General features: G+C 44.1%; 1 protein-coding gene across 1 annotated transcript in view; it reads left to right on the top strand.

Annotated features, from left to right (window-relative positions):
- LOC121577829 (collagen alpha-1(I) chain) overlaps nucleotides 1-11,093 on the top strand; it is a 30,151-nt gene extending 19,058 nt beyond the window's left edge. Inside the window, exons 31-49 of the mRNA XM_041891754.2 lie at nucleotides 346-444; nucleotides 1,759-1,974; nucleotides 2,855-2,908; nucleotides 3,129-3,182; nucleotides 3,328-3,435; nucleotides 3,740-3,793; nucleotides 4,028-4,081; nucleotides 4,256-4,417; nucleotides 4,988-5,095; nucleotides 5,470-5,631; nucleotides 6,013-6,120; nucleotides 6,906-6,959; nucleotides 7,069-7,176; nucleotides 7,450-7,503; nucleotides 7,877-7,984; nucleotides 8,100-8,391; nucleotides 8,693-8,883; nucleotides 9,080-9,322; nucleotides 9,816-11,093. Coding sequence (XP_041747688.1) covers nucleotides 346-444; nucleotides 1,759-1,974; nucleotides 2,855-2,908; nucleotides 3,129-3,182; nucleotides 3,328-3,435; nucleotides 3,740-3,793; nucleotides 4,028-4,081; nucleotides 4,256-4,417; nucleotides 4,988-5,095; nucleotides 5,470-5,631; nucleotides 6,013-6,120; nucleotides 6,906-6,959; nucleotides 7,069-7,176; nucleotides 7,450-7,503; nucleotides 7,877-7,984; nucleotides 8,100-8,391; nucleotides 8,693-8,883; nucleotides 9,080-9,322; nucleotides 9,816-9,962 — 2,376 coding nt within the window. The 3' untranslated portion in view covers nucleotides 9,963-11,093. The remainder of the gene's footprint in view (nucleotides 1-345; nucleotides 445-1,758; nucleotides 1,975-2,854; nucleotides 2,909-3,128; nucleotides 3,183-3,327; nucleotides 3,436-3,739; nucleotides 3,794-4,027; nucleotides 4,082-4,255; nucleotides 4,418-4,987; nucleotides 5,096-5,469; nucleotides 5,632-6,012; nucleotides 6,121-6,905; nucleotides 6,960-7,068; nucleotides 7,177-7,449; nucleotides 7,504-7,876; nucleotides 7,985-8,099; nucleotides 8,392-8,692; nucleotides 8,884-9,079; nucleotides 9,323-9,815) is intronic.
- The last annotated feature ends 7,463 nt before the right edge of the window (nucleotides 11,094-18,556 follow it).

The raw sequence follows: 18,556 nt of genomic DNA, 5'->3' as shown, positions 1-18,556 counted from the left end.
CTCCTCTCCTCTCCTCTCCTCTCCTCCTGCTCATCTCCTCCCCTCATCTCCTCCTCATCTCCTCCTCTCCTCTCCTCCTCCTCATCTCCTCCACATTTCCTCCCCTCTTCTCGTCTCCTCCTCTCCTCCCCTCTTCTACTCCTCATCTCCTCCCCTCATCTCCTTCTCCTCCTCTCCTCCTCCTCCTCCTCCTCTCCTCCCCTATTCTCCTCCTAATTTCCTCCCCTCATCTCCTTCGCCTCTCCTCCCCTCTCCTTCTCCTCCTCTCCTCCCCTCTCCTTCTCCTCCTCTCCTCCCTTCTTCTCTTCTCCTCCTCCTCTCCTCCCCTCTCCTCCACCTCCTCAGGGTGAAAGAGGTTTCCCAGGTGAGCGTGGTGGCCTCGGCCCCGCCGGCCCCGCTGGACCTCGTGGAGCCAATGGTTCTCCTGGTAACGATGGTGCTAGGGTAAGAGAACACTGGAGAACACAGATACAGATGACATCATTGATTAAATAATTCAGTTGGTCCTTATGTTGATCCAAGGACTGAGAATTACATTAGGCCCCATACAACCATATCATTTGTCCTTTTCTTATTTATTTTTGCACCGCAACAAATATTTTGATGGATCTAACATTTTTGTACATATATTATTTAGACACAAAGCAAAAGGAGGTTTAATGTGTGTGTCTCTCTGTCTACCATCTCTGTTCCTTTTTGTTTATATTTTATTTTGGTACAATGCTATAGGAGGTTTAATGTCTCTCTGTCTACCATCTCTATTGATTTAATGTCTCTCTGTCTACCATCTATATTGGTTTAATGTCTCTCTGTCTACCATCTCTATTGGTTTAATGTCTCTCTGTCTACCATCTCTATTGGTTTAATGTCTCTCTGTCTACCATCTCTATTGGTTTAATGTCTCTCTGTCTACCATCTATATTGGTTAGATGTCTCTCTGTCTACCATCTCTATTGGTTTAATGTCTCTCTGTCTACCATCTATATTGGTTTAATGTCTCTCTGTCTACCATCTCTATTCGTTAGATGTCTCTCTGTCTACCATCTCTATTGGTTTAATGTCTCTCTGTCTACCATCTCTATTGGTTTAATGTCTCTCTGTCTACCATCTCTATTGGTTTAATGTCTCTCTGTCTACCATCTATATTGGTTTAATGTCTCTCTGTCTACCATCTCTATTGGTTTAATGTCTCTCTGTCTACCATCTCTATTGGTTTAATGTCTCTCTGTCTACCATCTCTATTGGTTTAATGTCTCTCTGTCTACCATCTATATTGGTTTAATGTCTCTCTGTCTACCATCTCTATTCGTTAGATGTCTCTCTGTCTACCATCTCTATTGGTTTAATGTCTCTCTGTCTACCATCTCTATTGGTTTAATGTCTCTCTGTCTACCATCTCTATTGGTTTAATGTCTCTCTGTCTACCATCTCTATTGGTTTAATGTCTCTCTGTCTACCATCTATATTGGTTTAATGTCTCTCTGTCTACCATCTCTATTGGTTTAATGTCTCTCTGTCTACCATCTCTATTGGTTTAATGTCTCTCTATCTACCATCTCTATTGGTTTAATGTCTCTCTGTCTACCATCTCTATTGGTTTAATGTCTCTCTGTCTACCATCTCTATTGGTTTAATGTCTCTCTGTCTACCATCTCTATTGGTTTAATGTCTCTCTGTCTACCATCTCTATTGGTTTAATGTCTCTCTGTCTACCATCTCTATTGGTTTAATGTCTCTCTGTCTACCATCTCTGTCCAGGGTGAGACTGGTGCTGCTGGTGCCCCTGGCGGTATGGGAGCTCCAGGTCTGCAGGGGATGCCCGGAGAGCGTGGCTCAGGTGGCAACCCCGGTGCCAAGGGAGAAAGAGGTGATGGTGGCCCCAAGGGAGCCGACGGTGGTCCAGGAAAAGACGGCATGCGCGGTATGACTGGACCCATCGGACCCCCCGGACCCCCTGGTGCTCATGGAGAGAAGGTAAGAGCAAAAAGCTGTTTGGATTGAAACGGTTTGATTACCCAGTCAACGGTTTGATTACCCAGTAAATGGTTTGATTACCCAGTAAACGGTTTGATTACCCAGTAAACGGTTTGATTACCCAGTAAACGGTTTGATTAAACAACTGTGTAGCTACAGCCTTGATGGATAGGAATGTTTTGGTAAATCTTCATTCAAATATGAGATAGTTCTAATCTTATCTGATCGCCACTCTCCCCACCTCTCCCTCTTCTCCCTCCTCTCCCTCCTCTCCCCTCTTCTTCCTCCTCTCCCACCTCTCCCCTCCTCTCCCACCTCTCCCCTCCTTTCCCGTCTCTCCCTCCTCTCCCCACCTCTCCCATCTCTCCCCTCCTCTCCCACCTCTCCTCTTCTCCCTTCTCTCCCCTCCTCTCCCCACCTCTCCCACCTCTCCTCTCCTCTCCCACCTCTCCCCTCCTCTCCCCTCCTCTCCCCTCCTCTCCCCTCCTCTCCCTCCTCTCCCACCTCTCCCCTCCTCTCCCTCCTCTCCTCTCCCGTCCTCTCCCTCCTCTCTTCTCCTCTCCCCTCCTCTCCCACCTCTCCCCTCCTCTCCCTTCTCTCCCCTCCTCTCCCCTCCTCTCCCACCTCTCCCCTCCTCTCCCACCTCTCCCCTCCTCTTCCTCCTCTCCCCTCCTCTCCCTTCTCTCCCCTCCTCTCCCACCTCTCCCCTCCTCTCCCCTCCTCTCCCTCCTCTCCCCTCCTCTCCCCTCCTCTCCTCTCCCTTCTCTCCCCTCCTCTCCCACCTCTCCCCTCCTCTCCCTTCTCTCCCCTCCTCTCCCACGTCTCCCCTATTCTCCCTCCTCTCCCCTCCTCTCCATCCTCTTTTTCTCTCTGTGTTTAGGGTGAGGGTGGTCTTGGAGGCCCCCCTGGTCCCACTGGAGGTCGCGGCTCCCCTGTGAGTAACTTCCAATGACATACTACATGCTCACCTGCTTATGACAGCGGTGTAATGCGCACATTGATGGCATGCCATTTATCTTTATCACACTGAACAAAGCACATTGATGAAATGCCTGTGTATGATCCACTATTTTGAAAAGAAATCAGCTTTTTTATGTATAATTTTTTCATTCCCAACCTCTGACCCTGTGTGTTTTCTACCCATAATCCTCTAGGGCGAGCGTGGTGAGCATGGGGCCCCTGGACCTGCTGGATTCGCTGGACCCCCTGTGAGTAGCATCATCACCCAGTCAGGTCCAGTCCAGAACACTCTGAAGCTGGTTACAGTTCTGTTTCCAGGTGGAGTCCTATAACTCAGCCCTGACCCAGCCCTGACCCAGCCCCGTCCTTTCTTCTTCTCTGTCCCCGCTTCAGGGTGCTGACGGTCAGCCCGGCAACAAGGGAGAGACTGGTAACAATGGCCCCAAGGGTGATGCTGGTGCTCCTGGGCCCGGTGGACCGGTTGGTGCTCCTGGACCTCAGGTATGGCTATCTGAGGCTGTCCTATAAACTTTAACTCCTGAACCTACAGATTTGTTTGAACTACAAGCTCAAATCTCCAAGACAGATAGAAATATACATTTTGCTGTATGCTGTTTGTTCCTGAATCAACCAATTCAGGAATAGTTTGCAGATATACAGGACAAGTTACTTTTAGCTAACAGGCCACCCTTGTATATCCTTAATGTACTGTAATCCAGTGACCGGTTGAAATAGTCTCTCACCATTAGGAGAAGGTGCTGAGGACTGACTAGGTGGCCTAACTCCCTGCTGTTTGTGTCCTCAGGGTCCTGCTGGTAATGCTGGTACTAAAGGAACTCGTGGTGCCCCTGGGTCCCCTGTAAGAACTTTAAACTCCTCCTCAAATCATTCATAACAACACTAGCTTTTAATTGCTTTAAACTGAATACAAATGTAAAGTATGTTTATTTTTTTTATGAAAGCTGATCTGTATTCCTGTGTGTGTGTGTGTGTGTGTGTGTGTGTGTGTGTGTGTGTGTGTGTGTGTGTGTGTGTGTGTGTGTGTGTGTGTGTGTGTGTGTGTGTGTGTGCGTGTGCGTGATCATGTCCATAGGGTGCTTCTGGTATGCCTGGTCCTAGTGGAAGAGTTGGCCCTCCTGGTGGAAGTGTAAGGTCACCTTTGTAGCTCCTCATCTACTCACCAATCAATCAAACAGGCCCATTCATGCACACTGAAACATATCAAGTTTGGCTTTTTGAGTTAAAAATCCTTAACTCACACACTGTAATACTTAACAAATGAGCTCTAAACAAACTCCCCTCATCTCCTAAATGTTTTCAGGGTGCCCCCGGATCCCCAGGCCCCCCCGGCCCCGCTGGTAAAGAGGGACAGAAGGGTGGACGTGGTGAAACTGGTCACGCTGGTCGCCCTGGTGAGGCTGGAGCCGCCGGACCTCCAGGATCCTCAGGACCATCTGGAGCTAAGGGTAACGATGGCCCAATGGTAAGTACAGAGCAATAAACATATAAACAACAACAACAGCAATAAACAAACAGAGCAAAACATCAAGGATGAAGTGCTGAAGCGATGGAGGGATGGAGGGATGGAGCGATGGATGGATGGATGGATGGAGCGATGGAGGGATGGAGGGATGGAGCGATGGAGGGATGGAGGGATGGAGGGATGGAGCGATGGAGCGATGGAGGGATGGAGGGATGGAGGGATGGAGCCATGGAGGGATTGAGGGATGGAGGGATGGAGGGATGGAGGGATGGAGGGATGGATGGATGGAGGGATGGAGGGATGGATGGATAGAAGGATGGATGGATGGAGCGATGGAGGGATGGAGGGATGGAGGGATGGGGGATGGATGGATGGATGGATGGAGGGATGGATGGATGGAGGGATGGAGTGATGGAGTAATATATAAAATAATACATCCAAATATGTAATGCTACATAATGTAGTAAAGTTTAAACCATGGTGATGCTTCCCTTTATAAGGCTTGTTCTGGTTCTCCCTGCTGCATTGAAGAATCTGTCATCTTTGCCTCCGTCTGTCCTTTTTCTCCAGGGAGCCCCAGGAACCCCCGGACCCGGAGGTCTTGCTGGACAGCGTGGTATTGTAGGGGGCCCAGGAGGAAGGGGACCCAGCGGTAGCCCAGGAGTACCAGGACCAGCTGTGAGTGTTTCCATCAACAGCACCTCCCCCCACCCCACCCCACCCCTCTCGACATATTACTATTTAACGGCGGCAGGTAGCTATTTAAGAGCGCCAGGTAGCCTAGCGGTTAAGAACATTGAGCCAGTAACCGAAAGGTCGCTTGTTCGAATCCCTGAGCTGACTAGGTGAAAAATATTTTGATGTGTCCTTGAGCAAGGCACTTAAACCTAATTGCTCCTGTAAGTTGCTCTGGATAAGAGCGTCTACCAAAAGTCTTACCTCACAACTCAAATTAGCTTTATTATTTTATTAAGTTTTCGCATGGCTTTCTTTGTCTCTACTCCCAAAGCCTAAGAGTCTTAACCCTTGAGCTGTCCCTTGTCCTCTCTCAGGGGGAGCCCGGTAAGCAGGGACCTAGCGGCCTCGTCGGTGAGCGTGGATCCCCTGGCCCCATGGGACCCCCTGGATTGTCTGGTGCACCCGGTGAAGCTGGTCGTGAGGGTTCCACTGGTCACGATGGTGTTGCCGGTCGCGATGGACCCCCAGGCTCCAAGGTAAGCCTCTACTATCAAACCACGTCTTACTCTATCATGACACTGCTGTTATAAACTGCTGCTGGATAACAGAATGACAAACTCAGGGCTCTATTCAATCCGCATGGATGAAGTTCAACATTACAGCGTGATTGAAATTTAAAGGCAATGTTCCCGCTTTAGCATTCAAGGTAAACGCTGCACATGTCAGCTCAAACGGGAATTACTATACATTTCTATTGCGCAATCTGTAACACTTCCACTTTACTTATTGAATAGAGCCCTTACTGTTGTTGGTTTATGTAGAGCTCTTCCAGGCGCTCTTTTCCAGCGCTTTACAATGTAAGGAAGGAAACTCCAACCTCATGGCTCTTTGTCCCTGTGTGTGTGTGTTCATTGCAGGGTGACCGTGGTGAGAATGGTCATGCCGGTTCCCCTGGTGCTCCCGGACCTCCCGGTGCCCCCGGTCCCTCTGGTGCTTCTGGCAAGACTGGTAGCCGCGGAGAGACTGTAAGTACCTCTTCTCATCAATTTAGGGGTCGGCTATAGTATCTCTGTAACTTTCCTTAGAAACATTTTTGAAGCTTTGGACATTTGTTGGACTAGCTTACAATGTTACCTTGACATACCCTGAGATTCATCAATGTTACCCTGACATACCCTGAGATTCATCAATGTAGAATATAACATAATTATCCTTGATTCTCTCTCTCTCTCTCTCTGTTTCTCTCTCTCTCTCTGTGTCTCGCTCTCTGTCTCGCTCTCTCTCTCTCTCTCTCTCTCTCTCTCTCTCTCTCTCTTTCTTTCTTTCTCTCTCTCTCTCTCTCTCTCTCTCTCTCTCTCTCTCTCTCTCTCTCTCTCTCTCTCTCTCTCTCTCTCTCTCTTTCTTTCTTTCTCTCTCTCTCTCTGTCTCTCTCTCTCTCTGTCTCACTCTCTCTCTCTCTCTTTCTCTCGCTCTCTCTCTCTGTCTCGCTCTCTCTCTCTTTCTCTCTCTCTCTCTCTCTCTCTCTCTCTCTCTCTCTCTCTCTTTCTTTCTTTCTCTCTCTCTCTCTCTCTCTCTCTCTCTCTCTCTCTCTCTCTCTCTCTCTCTCTCTCTCTCTCTCTCTCTCTCTCTCTCTCTCTCTCTCTCTCTCTCTCTCTCTCTCTCTCTCTCTCTCTCTCTCTCTCTCTCTCTCTCTCTCTCTCTCTCTCTCTCTCTCTCTCTCTCTCTCTCTCTCTCTCTCTCTCTCTCTCTCTCTCTCTCTCTCTCTCTCTCTCGCTCTCTCTCTCTCTGTCTCTCTCTCTCTCTCTCTCAGGGTCCTGCTGGTCCCGCTGGCCCTAACGGTCCTGCTGGTGGTCGAGGTGGTCTTGTAAGTTTTCTGTCAGCATTTTGTCATCCATCCACCTCAACCTAATGTACTGTAAGGATGTCCACTGTCTGTGCTGATTACCTGTTTGACCCTTGACCTGTGTCTGTAGGGCCCTGCTGGTGCTCGTGGAGACAAGGGAGAGGCTGGAGAGAGTGGAGAGAGAGGCCACAAGGGACACAGAGGTTTGAGCGGCATGCCCGGTCTTCCTGGACCCCCTGTGAGTACCAGCCTTCCAATATCATCCAACTCATGCTGTTACAGTTAGCTGCTTCTCTTTATGTTGAGGCACATTGTCTCTGGGTTGAAGATCTGTTGTTCTCTTTGCTTTAACATATATAATGTGTGATGAATGTGATATAATGTGTGATGAATGTGATGAATGTGATGAATGTGATGAATGTGATGAATATGATGAATGTGATGAATGTGATGAATGTGATTAATGTGATGAATGTGATGAATGTGATGAATGTGATGTATCTGGTTCCAGGGACCCCCTGGAGAGTCTGGGCCTGCTGGACTTAACGGACCTTCTGGACCCCGAGTGAGTATGACACCGACTCCCAGTTCATCAATAGAACATGGTTGATAATGTCATATAGGTTACACATTGGCCCTGCACTCCACAACACTCTTCAGTTGGATAACATTGTTCATAGAATGATCCTGTATGTCATGTTGTGTTCTTAACCTTAACAAGTTACACACATCAGATTATGCAGGGATATCTTATTTATTCCTTTTTTAAAGTGATCGCTGGAATGGAAGGAATATGACCTCTGATGAAGGCCATTGATGAAGGCTGAGGAGTTCAAGTTGTTAATAGTTGTTTAAATAATGATGAGCGAGCATTGCGGCTTTTCCTGTTCAAGGTATTTTACTTCTAAAGGAGTTGTTGTTCTGTGTCTGTCCTACAGGGACCCCACGGTTCTTCTGGTTCCACTGGTAAGGATGGCATGAACGGTCTGCCTGGACCCATCGGACCCCCCGGACCCCGTGGTCGCAACGGAGAGATGGGACCTGCTGTAAGTCTCAAACTGACCTCCACATTTACTGTGCACACACACAGATCCTCACACACATAGCACAAGCCTTTGATGCCAGATTTGACTCCTTTCTGTCTTCTTCTTTCCTACCCAGGGTGCTCCTGGTTCTCCTGGTCTGCCCGGACCCCCAGGTCCCGCTGGTGGCGGCTTCCATGTCGCACCAATCTACAACCAGGAGAAGGGACCTGACCCCATGCGTGGAGGAGGAGGATACCACTACCGTGCTGATGAGCCTGACATGATGAACGACCGTGACATGGAGGTGGACACCACCCTGAAGAGCCTCAGCCAGAAGGTTGAGAACATCCGCAGCCCTGAGGGAACCCAGAAGAACCCCGCCCGCATGTGCCGTGACATCAGGATGTGCCACCCCGAGTGGAAGAGCGGTAAGTTCCAGGCTCAGTCCAGCCCATGCCCCAGACAGACACTGGTTATATATATAGGCATGCTGTGATCAGGGATTGTTTGGTTGGTTGATTGATTGATTGATTGGTTGATTGGTTGGTTGGTTGAATGATTTAATGATTTAATGTATTCAATATTTAAAAAGGAAACAGCCAAAGACATCAAGGAGCTAGCAGCCTACATGAAAAACTCTATCAATATAATAATGTCTACTTTATTTGACTTCTATTGTCACCTTAAGCACCTTGATGGCTTATATTCTGTTCTCTCTTAAACCCACAGGCCAGTACTGGGTGGACCCCAACCAGGGCTCTCCTCTGGATGCTGTCCAGGTCTTCTGCAACATGGAGAATGGAGAGACCTGCGTCTACCCATCCCAGGACACCGTCCCCATGAAGAACTGGTATACCAGCAAGAACATCAGGGAGAAGAAGCACATCTGGTTCTCAGAGTCTATGGATAATGGCTTCCAGGTAAGGACCATTCAGCGTAACCAGGTGACAAGGACTCCAATCAGAGCTTGAGTAGAAACGACTCAGAATTACACTCAAACTTGGATTGCTAGGGACATGGGACTTGGGACCTGGTTTAGTGACCTGCCTTCACTAAAAAACTGCCTTCATGATACTAACCCCTCCCTCCCTCCCACCCCCTTCCTCTCCTCTCCAGTTCCACTATGGTAGCGAGGGCTCCAACCCAGAGGACGTCAACATCCAGCTGACCTTCATGCGCCTGATGTCCAACGAGGCGTCCCAGAACGTCACGTACCACTGCAAGAACAGCATCGCCTACATGGACGAGGCCACGGGCAACCTGAAGAAGGCCCTGCTGCTCCAGGGAGCCAACGAGATCGAGATCAGAGCCGAGGGCAACAGCCGCTTCACATACACCGTCAGCGAGGACGGCTGCACGGTGAGACACCTACTACTACTGTCCACTTTTACTGTCCTCTACGCCCTTCTCTTATCATTCCACTCCCTTCTGCTGTCTGTTATTATATTCTATCTTCTACTCTCGTCTTTTGCTGTCTTCTAATATCTTCTACCTCTCTTCTACTCTCCTCTATTCTCTTCTCTTCTTCTACTCTCCTCTATTCTCTTCTTCTACTCTCCTCTGTTCTCTTCTTCTACTCCCTTGTCACTTTTATATATCTCTCTCTTTTTTGTTTTGAATTTAAGATAGTGTGAAATCCATGTTATGGAACTAAATATGGATCAAGTGACTACATAAAATAGAGGTTATATAGAGGTTAGTGTGTCATCAATCATCTTTACTAGGACTGGTTTTTGATTCTGACCTATGCTCTCTCTCTCTCTCTCTCCTCTCTCTCTCTCTCTCTCTCTCTCTCTCTCTCTCTCTCTCTCTCTCTCTCTCTCTCTCGCTCTCTCTTTCTCTCTCTCCACAGTCACATACTGGCACATGGGGCAAGACAGTCATCGACTACAAGACATCAAAAACATCTCGCCTGCCCATCATTGACATCGCTCCTATGGACGTTGGTGCACCTGATCAGGAGTTTGGCGTCGAAGTTGGCCCCGTCTGCTTCGTATAAAAACAAAAAGAAATATGGACATGAAATTGTTTGTTTTTTCTAGCAGTCATCTCTAATTCTATTTTCTATGCGTTACCTACAAACTCATTCGGCTGCCACTGGTCCACGAGCTTAAAACTACTCTGAAGACGTCGTTTGCATGTTTTTGATTCTGAAGAAAATAAATTTGGGGGACTGCTACTTCAACCGAAACCTACAACAATCAAGGACACTTACAAAATAATATTTTGTTTCCACTGGCAACAAGAAAATAATTGAAAGTTGTAACGTGTAAAATCCCCCCTGGAGAAACACAATGAGATACAGGTGACTTTTTAGCAGTTTTTTACCACTGCGGAAGGACAATGAAAGCACAAATGCTATGTACCATTTTCTGGTATTAAATAAATCTTTAAAAATGACAGTGAAGTGTCTTCTTGTTCTAAATTCATGACAGAAAAACACCTGAAAATTCACATTAATTTTGAATAGATTAATGGCTACCTCAGAGAAGAAGTCCATGTTACCCAAAATGTTTCACAAAGCCTAGGGACGATTTTACACTACATGAATATTATTGGATAGAAAACAACTGTCAAAGGTGCTATAATATGAACTCATGAGGTCCAGTTTGTTAGAGAAATCCTTTCCTGTCATAATTAGCTAACAACCCTCGGATCTTTGGTGCTAACAAATCAACACATTGTCTTCCTTGTTGTCAGGGTAGTACAATTGTTTTATTTGTCAAGTGTTGGTTAATTAACAGTTCTGAAATATGATTTACAGTGGATATAATGCATGCCAATGGTGTCTGGTGTGGATTTAAGCAAGTGGTTTTGTTTTTAGTTGTATTTCATTTCCCCACCTGATGTTTGTGTCCACCGTCTATGTTACCCTTGATATTTTCCCTATCACTGCACCACTAAAGCACCACTCAAACCCCCCCTGATGTTTGTGTTTTGTTTGTTGAAGAACAATTTTTTAGTGAAGGTTTTCTAAAAAAGGGAAAGAGTTTTTAAAAATCTGAGAAGCAGACACACTTTCATGGTTTTGAAAAAAAGAGAATCTGTACTGATGTTGTACATGTATAATAAATCAAGATGTTTTTAATTATTTGGATGCTGAATAAAGCATGTGAAGTGGTCTACTTAATGTTTGACATGTCACCTTGGTTTTCTCCAATCATCTCACATCAAACCAACAGACAATTCAGCGACAGTGGCTTATTATAAAAATGTAATCTTTTATATGTTATTTTTTGGCTGTTGGTAAAATAATCTCCCAAATAACATAAAAGTGTAACTTGCATTACAATCTAATATTGTAGGCTCATAGTCAAACACATAATTCCAAAAAAGCCAATGTTGGTCCCGTTCTTGGGAGATATAATATTGAGGCATTAACCAGTGTAGCCCTAGTTATTACAACTGACTAGATGTCTTCCTCACCAAACCCTGATGAGTGGGACTTGTAGATCAGATTGGTAAGGAGCAATTGGGATAAACATTGACGTGCTATTAGGCATAGTTGTTTTGGTTGAAATAAACTAACCATTTTCTAATTTCCAATGACACAATAATTACGCAATAATGAATATTAGTTGACTATAATATACATCACCATCTGCACAGTCAGCCACACATTTTGACTGGATCTTCTGAGCCTTGTCACCGTTTTGTTGGGATACTAGAATTAGCCATGTAGCCTTGTACTGACCCCTGGAGGTGTTCCGTGGAACAGTTTTGAATTAGACTGGGCCACTGTGTGGGCTACTGTCTGTCTACCTCACACGGCTCTATGTTCTACCTACTGCAGGTCTACGTGTTTTTGTTTTCCGCCACAGACTTGAAGTTCTCCAGTTACATTCCAGAAGGATATCCTCCAAACCAGGCTTGGCGCTACACATTCACAAGTCCAGTCACAAAACGAAGACATGCTGAAACGTGTGGATTCTGTGGATGCGATTCTACTACAATGCCCTTTTATAGATCATCTGTATTTTTCTTTTGAACATGAAGCGCAGATGACACGCGGAGTTTTTATTCTGTTATTTTACTTTTTTCAAGAGGATTTGTCTTCCTAAAGACGATGTGGATGAAGTGGATAAAAGTCGATGCTGCCTCTTTGTGGTTAACCTGTAATTTGTAGGCTATTTGTTGTGCTTTGCTTTTTTTTTATTGTGTTCCTAAATTGCTACTCTTTGATAGTAGAATGGTAAGTACTAGGCGCGTCATTGCCAGCTCTCCTCTGATTAATAAGAACTCGATGGACAAATGTTATTACATGGTAATTACATAATTATTACAAAGGCTATTTGGTGATGGAGATGACCATTAAAACAATAATGGAGTCGGTTAGGGGTTTTATTTAGAAAAAACATTGAATATATTATTTAAGTTAAGCAAAATTATACCTCTACAAAAAAATGCATATTGGACTCCAAACCTATGGCAGAATAACTCAAATTAAGTCACGCTTAAATACTTCAACACAAATTCAGTGGTAACAGTCACTCAAAACTCAGTCACTCCAAAATATTTGCAATCAAAGGATAATGTGATAAAGAAAGAGGATAAAGAATTCATCATGTGAAGAGAAAACGTCTCAAATCCCACAGCAAACCAGCAGCAAACCCAGAAGTATGAATTGTTTGGATGGCTTCATTTCCTGTTGGAACAAAAACAATTTTCTAAAAAATAATCCATGTATACATTTCATAATCATAATTTGTTGTTGTACAGTTTATTCAGACAAATGTATTCCACTGTGTTACTGGGTAATGTGTCAGTGTTGATTTCTCTGCGAAAACAAGTGAAGAATTTACCATTATGGTTGAATTTAATAGCAATGATTTAGCGTTTAGTAAAAAAGAAATCACATTCTGTTTCCTAAACAGTTTATTGCTAGTTTAGTGAATGTAATAATGTGTTTATAACATACATGCGTTCAATAAAATACAACAGTAAATTGTATGGCAATATTAACCATCAACCCCAATATTAAAGGTAGACTCAGCGATATGAAGTAGATGCAGAAAGTAAACAGCATAGTGGGTCAATTTCCGCAACAACTAGGGGGCCGATTCAGACTTAGGTAATTTACGCCTTTCCTACGCACTTCTCAGTATTTGGTATTCAGACTTAACTTATTCAGACTTACCTCTGCAGGTGTGGCTATTTTGCGCGTTCTGAATACATTTCATTCAACTGCTGAAAACCCTCCCACTTTCTGGGCAACAGATTATCTTGTAGAGTTTTCATTCAATAGGTGTTTCAGTGCATTTATCTTAAGCCATCCTTTTAAATACGGTGTAACTTTTAGTTGAATTGTGGCGACAGACTCACTAGAATATATTGAGAAAACGGGTTCAGAATATTAGGGATCAATGAAAGAAAGACATCTAAATATATGCATATTCATCTACATTTCAGCACCAATTGGTAGATAAAAAAATTCTCTGATCTTGTAGATTATTTAGATTTAGGAAAGTATTTATGAATCATAAAAAAAACAGGTCTGGAGAGTCTTTATGCACAAAATAAAGAAAACTGTGGTTTGATTCATTCTGAAAATTGCCACATTCAGTTCTTCAACCCATGGTAATGTTGGTAGATTAGTGTACATAGAATTATAACAGGGAGAATAGTGTAGAATAGTAGGCTATACCCTTGTCTATTGCCTACACTAACCATGGACCTGTGTGAAGACAGCCAAGTATTGTGCCATGTGTCGGGTCGGATCAAACTGTTATGGCTTGGTCTGCTCTCCGCTCCATAACGATTGAATTAGCCTACATGCCATATTTTTTTATATTATCAAGTGTTACTAATGATCCTCAGCAACAACCACACGGCCGTGACAGAGTTTACATAGAAAGCAAATGAATGTAAACGAAACAATGGAATGAAATTGAATGATAATGTAGGCTACACCAACTGAAGGGAACTAACAGTAAATTGGCAGTTGAATATGTGTTATTAGGCATACTGACGTCCATACTGTTAGTGGCTAATATTTAACATAATAGAAACAGGAAACAGAGAAACTGGGGGTAGCTTATAATTAAGACATTCTAGAGTGCCCATCCCTGCAAGTTAAAAGGCTGTACAATTTAAATTATGCGTAATGGCACAGCATTTCATCAACCTTACTGTGGGAAAGTTGATATGTTGATATGCTTCAGTTTGTTGCCATATGACTGGTTTCACATTTGTCTCCAGCGATTATAAGGTAAAATAGATCTAAAACAATTGTCATTTATATTTACAATTCCCTTATCCAAACGGATTACTCATTTACCTAGCTCTTATCAATAGCTCTTAACAAGTTGTAAATTACAGTGCATGGAGAATGGTGTTATTTCTATAGGGAAAAATAAAGTAGTTGCGTGTCAAGGTGGTGGAATTATGAGGGAATTAAATCAAGGTCAGAATACAGCGTATCTGTAGACACACACCTTCATTTATTCAATCTCCACCCAAAATGAATAGCGGGTAAATAGCATGCTATTCTCATGCTTAAATTAAAGGTCAGAATACACATAGAGAAAAAAAGTGCATAAAATGGGGATTAGGTTCCATTTACGGGCGCTCAATTTGGGGTCGGAATTTTCCCCTAAGAATGTTGAAGCCTCTCAACCTCTCAGCTGTTTTGGTGCCCTGGCTACCACGCTGAAGCGAACCCGTGCACATGTGCAGACACTGCGTGTGACTGTGTGAGAGCGAACAGTGAAGTCTTGCATCTTGCAGATCTCAATATCTGCAGTGCTGCTCTTGGAACGTCATTTCACTGTGTCTACCTTTAACTGCCTTTATACCTGACTTGGAATTTACTGGTACACTTTGAAGTTCCTCCACTAGGTGGTATAGACCAAATATCATAATCCAAGTGGAATATTGTTCTCTCTCTCTCTCTCTCTCTCTCTCTCTCTCTTTCTCTGCTCGCTCTCTACTCTCTCTTTCTATACTCTCTCTTTCTCTCTCACTCTCTCTCTCATTAGCAGTATGTGTTCTGTGTGGAGTTGAGCTAGCTGGGTCCCATATGTGCTGTAGGCAAAACCTATGACAAATGAGTTGGCTAAAGCACAAACAAACCAGACCACTAGGCTAGGGCCAGGTTGAGCTACTGTAGTGAGTCTCTACTAGTATTAGTGTCTTCCTGAACTGTAGATGGCAGCACCTTCTCAATCTCCCTGAGTGGGATGAAGAACTCAGCCTGGTAGGGCATTCTTTTTTCTGAAATCAAGGCCAGTGGGAGAAATAAATAAACAAGTATTCACTACTGTCACTGGGTGTATCTGAAATGGCACTACTATAGTGCACTACTTTTGACTAGAGCCCATAGGGCCCTGACCAAAATTAGTGCACTATATAGGGAATAGGGTGCCATTTTGAGCCTTGGTCAACAGTAATGCCATTTTGAATGCAGCCACTGTGTTTACATGGTTTAGACTCAATACTCTCCCATCACAGAATACATAAAGTCATTCCGCTACCTAAGAATAGGTAAAGCCCCCTTTACTGGCTCAAATTACCAACCCTTAATAAAGTTTTGGAAAAAATAGTGTTTGACCAGATACAATGCTATTTAACAGTAAACAAATTGATCTGTAAAAGTTTGTGAGGGTTTTAGGTGCCAAGCCAAATGTCTTTAGCCTCCTGAGGTTGAAGAGGCTCTCTTGCGCCTTCTTCACCACACTGTCTGTGTGGGTGGTCCATTTCAGTTTGTCAGTGATGTGTACGCCAAGGAACTTGAAGCTTTCTACCTTCCCCACTGCGGTCCCGTCGATATGGATAGGGGGGTGCACCCTCTGCTGTTTCCTGAAGTCCACAATCATCTCCATTGTTTTGTTGACGTTGAGTGAGAGGTTATTTTCCTGGCACCACACTCCCAGAGCTCTCATCTCCTCACTGTAGGTGGTCTTGTCATTGTTGGTAATCAAGCCTACTACTGTTGTGTCGTCTGCACATATGTGTTATGGTGTTACACCCCCTGCTATACTGTGGCTAAAGAGTTACCTGTCTAACAGAACACAGAGGGTGTTCTTTAATGGAAGCCTCTCCAACATAATCCAGGTAGAATCAGGAATTCCCCAGGGCAGCTGTCTAGGCCCCTTATTTTTTCAATCTTTACTAACGACATGCCACTAGCTTTGAGTAAAGCCAGTGTGCCTATGTATGCGGATGACTCAACATTATACACGTCAGCTACTACAGCGACTGAAATGACTGCAACACTCAATAAAGAGCTGCAGTTAGTTTCAGAATGGGTGGCAAGGAATAAGTTAGACATAAATATTTCAAAAACTAAAGCATTGTATTTGGGACAAATCATTCACTAAACCCTAAACCTCAACTAAATCTTGTATTAAATAATGTGGAAATTGAGCAAGTTGAGGTGACTAAACTGCTTGGAGTAACCCTGGATTGTAAAATGTCATGGTCAAAACATATTGATACAGTAGCTGAGCTGGGGAGAAGTCTGTCTGTAATAAAGCGCTGCTCTACCTTCTTAAGAGCACTATCAACAAGGCTGGTCCTACAGTTTTGTCGCACCTGGACTTCTGTTCAGTCGTGTGGTCAGGTGCCACAAATATTGCAATTGACTCAGAACAGGGACGCATGGCTGGCCCTTGGATGTACACAGAGAGCTAACATTAATAATATGCATGTCAATCTCTCCTGGCTCAAAGTGGAGGAGAGATTGACTTCATCACTACTTGTATTTGTGAGAGGTATTGACATGTTGAATGCACGAGCTGTCTGTTTAAACGACTAGCACACAGCTCAGACACCCATGCATATCCCACAAGTCATGCCACCAGAGGTCTCTTCACAGTCCCCAAGTCCAGAACAGACAATGGGAGGCGCACAGTACTACATAGAGCCATGACTACATGGAACTCTATTCCACATCAGGTAACTGATGCAAGCAGTAGAATCAGATTTTTTTAAAAAGAGATAAAAATACACCTTATGGAACAGCGGGGACTGTGAAGCAACACGAACATAGGCACAGACACATGCATACACACACACGATAACATACGCTCTTTACACACAGGTACACATGAATTTTGTACTGTAGATATGTGGTAGTGGAGTAGGGGCCTGAGGGCACACACTTAGTGTGTTGTGAAATCTGTTATGAATGTATTGTAATGTTTTTAAAATTGTATAACTGCCTTAATTTTGCTGGACCCCAGGAAGAGTAGCTGCTGCCTTGGCAGGAACTAATGGGGATAATATTAATAATAAATACAAACACCTGGAGGGTCAATCATTATGAACAGTCTGCCTCTGAACGGGTCATAGCTCTGTTTGTAAGTCACTGTGATCAGAAATGGAAAGAGAAATGGAGAGAAGTTTTACCCTTATCCTTATACCATTACAAGCTCCATACAGTGCCCAGAAATATATTTTATGCATTTCTTGCTTCAAATATGTTTCAAATGTTAGAGATAAGTTCTAAACTAGATCCTCATGACACAGTGTGTCTCTGTCCCAAATGGAACCCTATTCCTCAGCCTGGCTACGGTCAAAAGTAGTGCACTATGTAGGGAATAGGGTGCTATTTGGGGCCCCTAGTTGATGAGTCTGTACTGTGTAACTCTATCATACTCTCTCCCTGGGCCAGTGGGTGCCGTAGAGGAAGCCATTATCATAGGGGTGCCTCTGGGTAAAACGAAGCCAACCGGGCAGGTCCGGGAAGGACTGCATGTTGCACTTAAACAGCATGGGATCATTGTAGACCCGCTTTTCAGAATGGGAGAGTGAGTTTAGACATCTACTAATTTGCTTACTATAACTGTAATATGTGGTTGTCTCACCTAGCTATCTTAAGATGAATGCACTAACTAAGTCTCTCTGGATAAGAGCGTCTGCTAAATGACTCAATTGTAACTGTTGTGTAATTGATGATCCCTGCAGACTATTGCATGAATGTCAGTTGTGACACACCTATACATGTAATGGAGGTTTAAATTAAAAGATGTGAAGAAATTACAATCAACATGTATCTGTTCATTGGGAAGGCTTTACATTGTTGCTATTGGTACATCATTAAAGGCCTAATCACAAGCTTCAGGTTCTACTGTTTTTAAAGAGGTGACTTAATCTCAGCCTTACCATAGTGTTTCAGGAAGGGTTCAAATTCATTCTGGATGGTCTCTCTCTGCAGCTGGAACACAAACAGCTCCCACAGGTGCATAAGCCTTGATATCTGCCTTGACCACCATTACACTGGCCACACACACTGTGTACAAGTAGACAGGAACACAAGCACCAAAGGATATCACTTTGATAGGTTACATTTACATGAGGTTACAAATAACATGGAATTCGGCCAGTGAACTGATTTGCACTTAAACACCATGTCCACACCACTATTCAGCCTCATGGCATACAACAATATCCTTGACACAGCTGTTGAAATAATATTTACAGTCATTTCACATAATATCATCTGACTTCAAAATAGCATACAGTGGGGAAAAAAAGTATTTAGTCAGCCATCAATTGTGCAAGTTCTCCCACTTAAAAAGATGAGAGAGGCCTGTAATTTTCATCATAGGTACACGTCAACTATGACAGACAAAATGAGAAAAAAAAATCAAG

The sequence above is a fragment of the Coregonus clupeaformis genome, chromosome 1 (genome assembly GCF_020615455.1).
Source record: "Coregonus clupeaformis isolate EN_2021a chromosome 1, ASM2061545v1, whole genome shotgun sequence".
Classification (NCBI taxonomy): Eukaryota; Metazoa; Chordata; class Actinopteri; order Salmoniformes; family Salmonidae; genus Coregonus; species Coregonus clupeaformis.
This window is presented reverse-complemented; position numbering and strand designations above follow the sequence as displayed.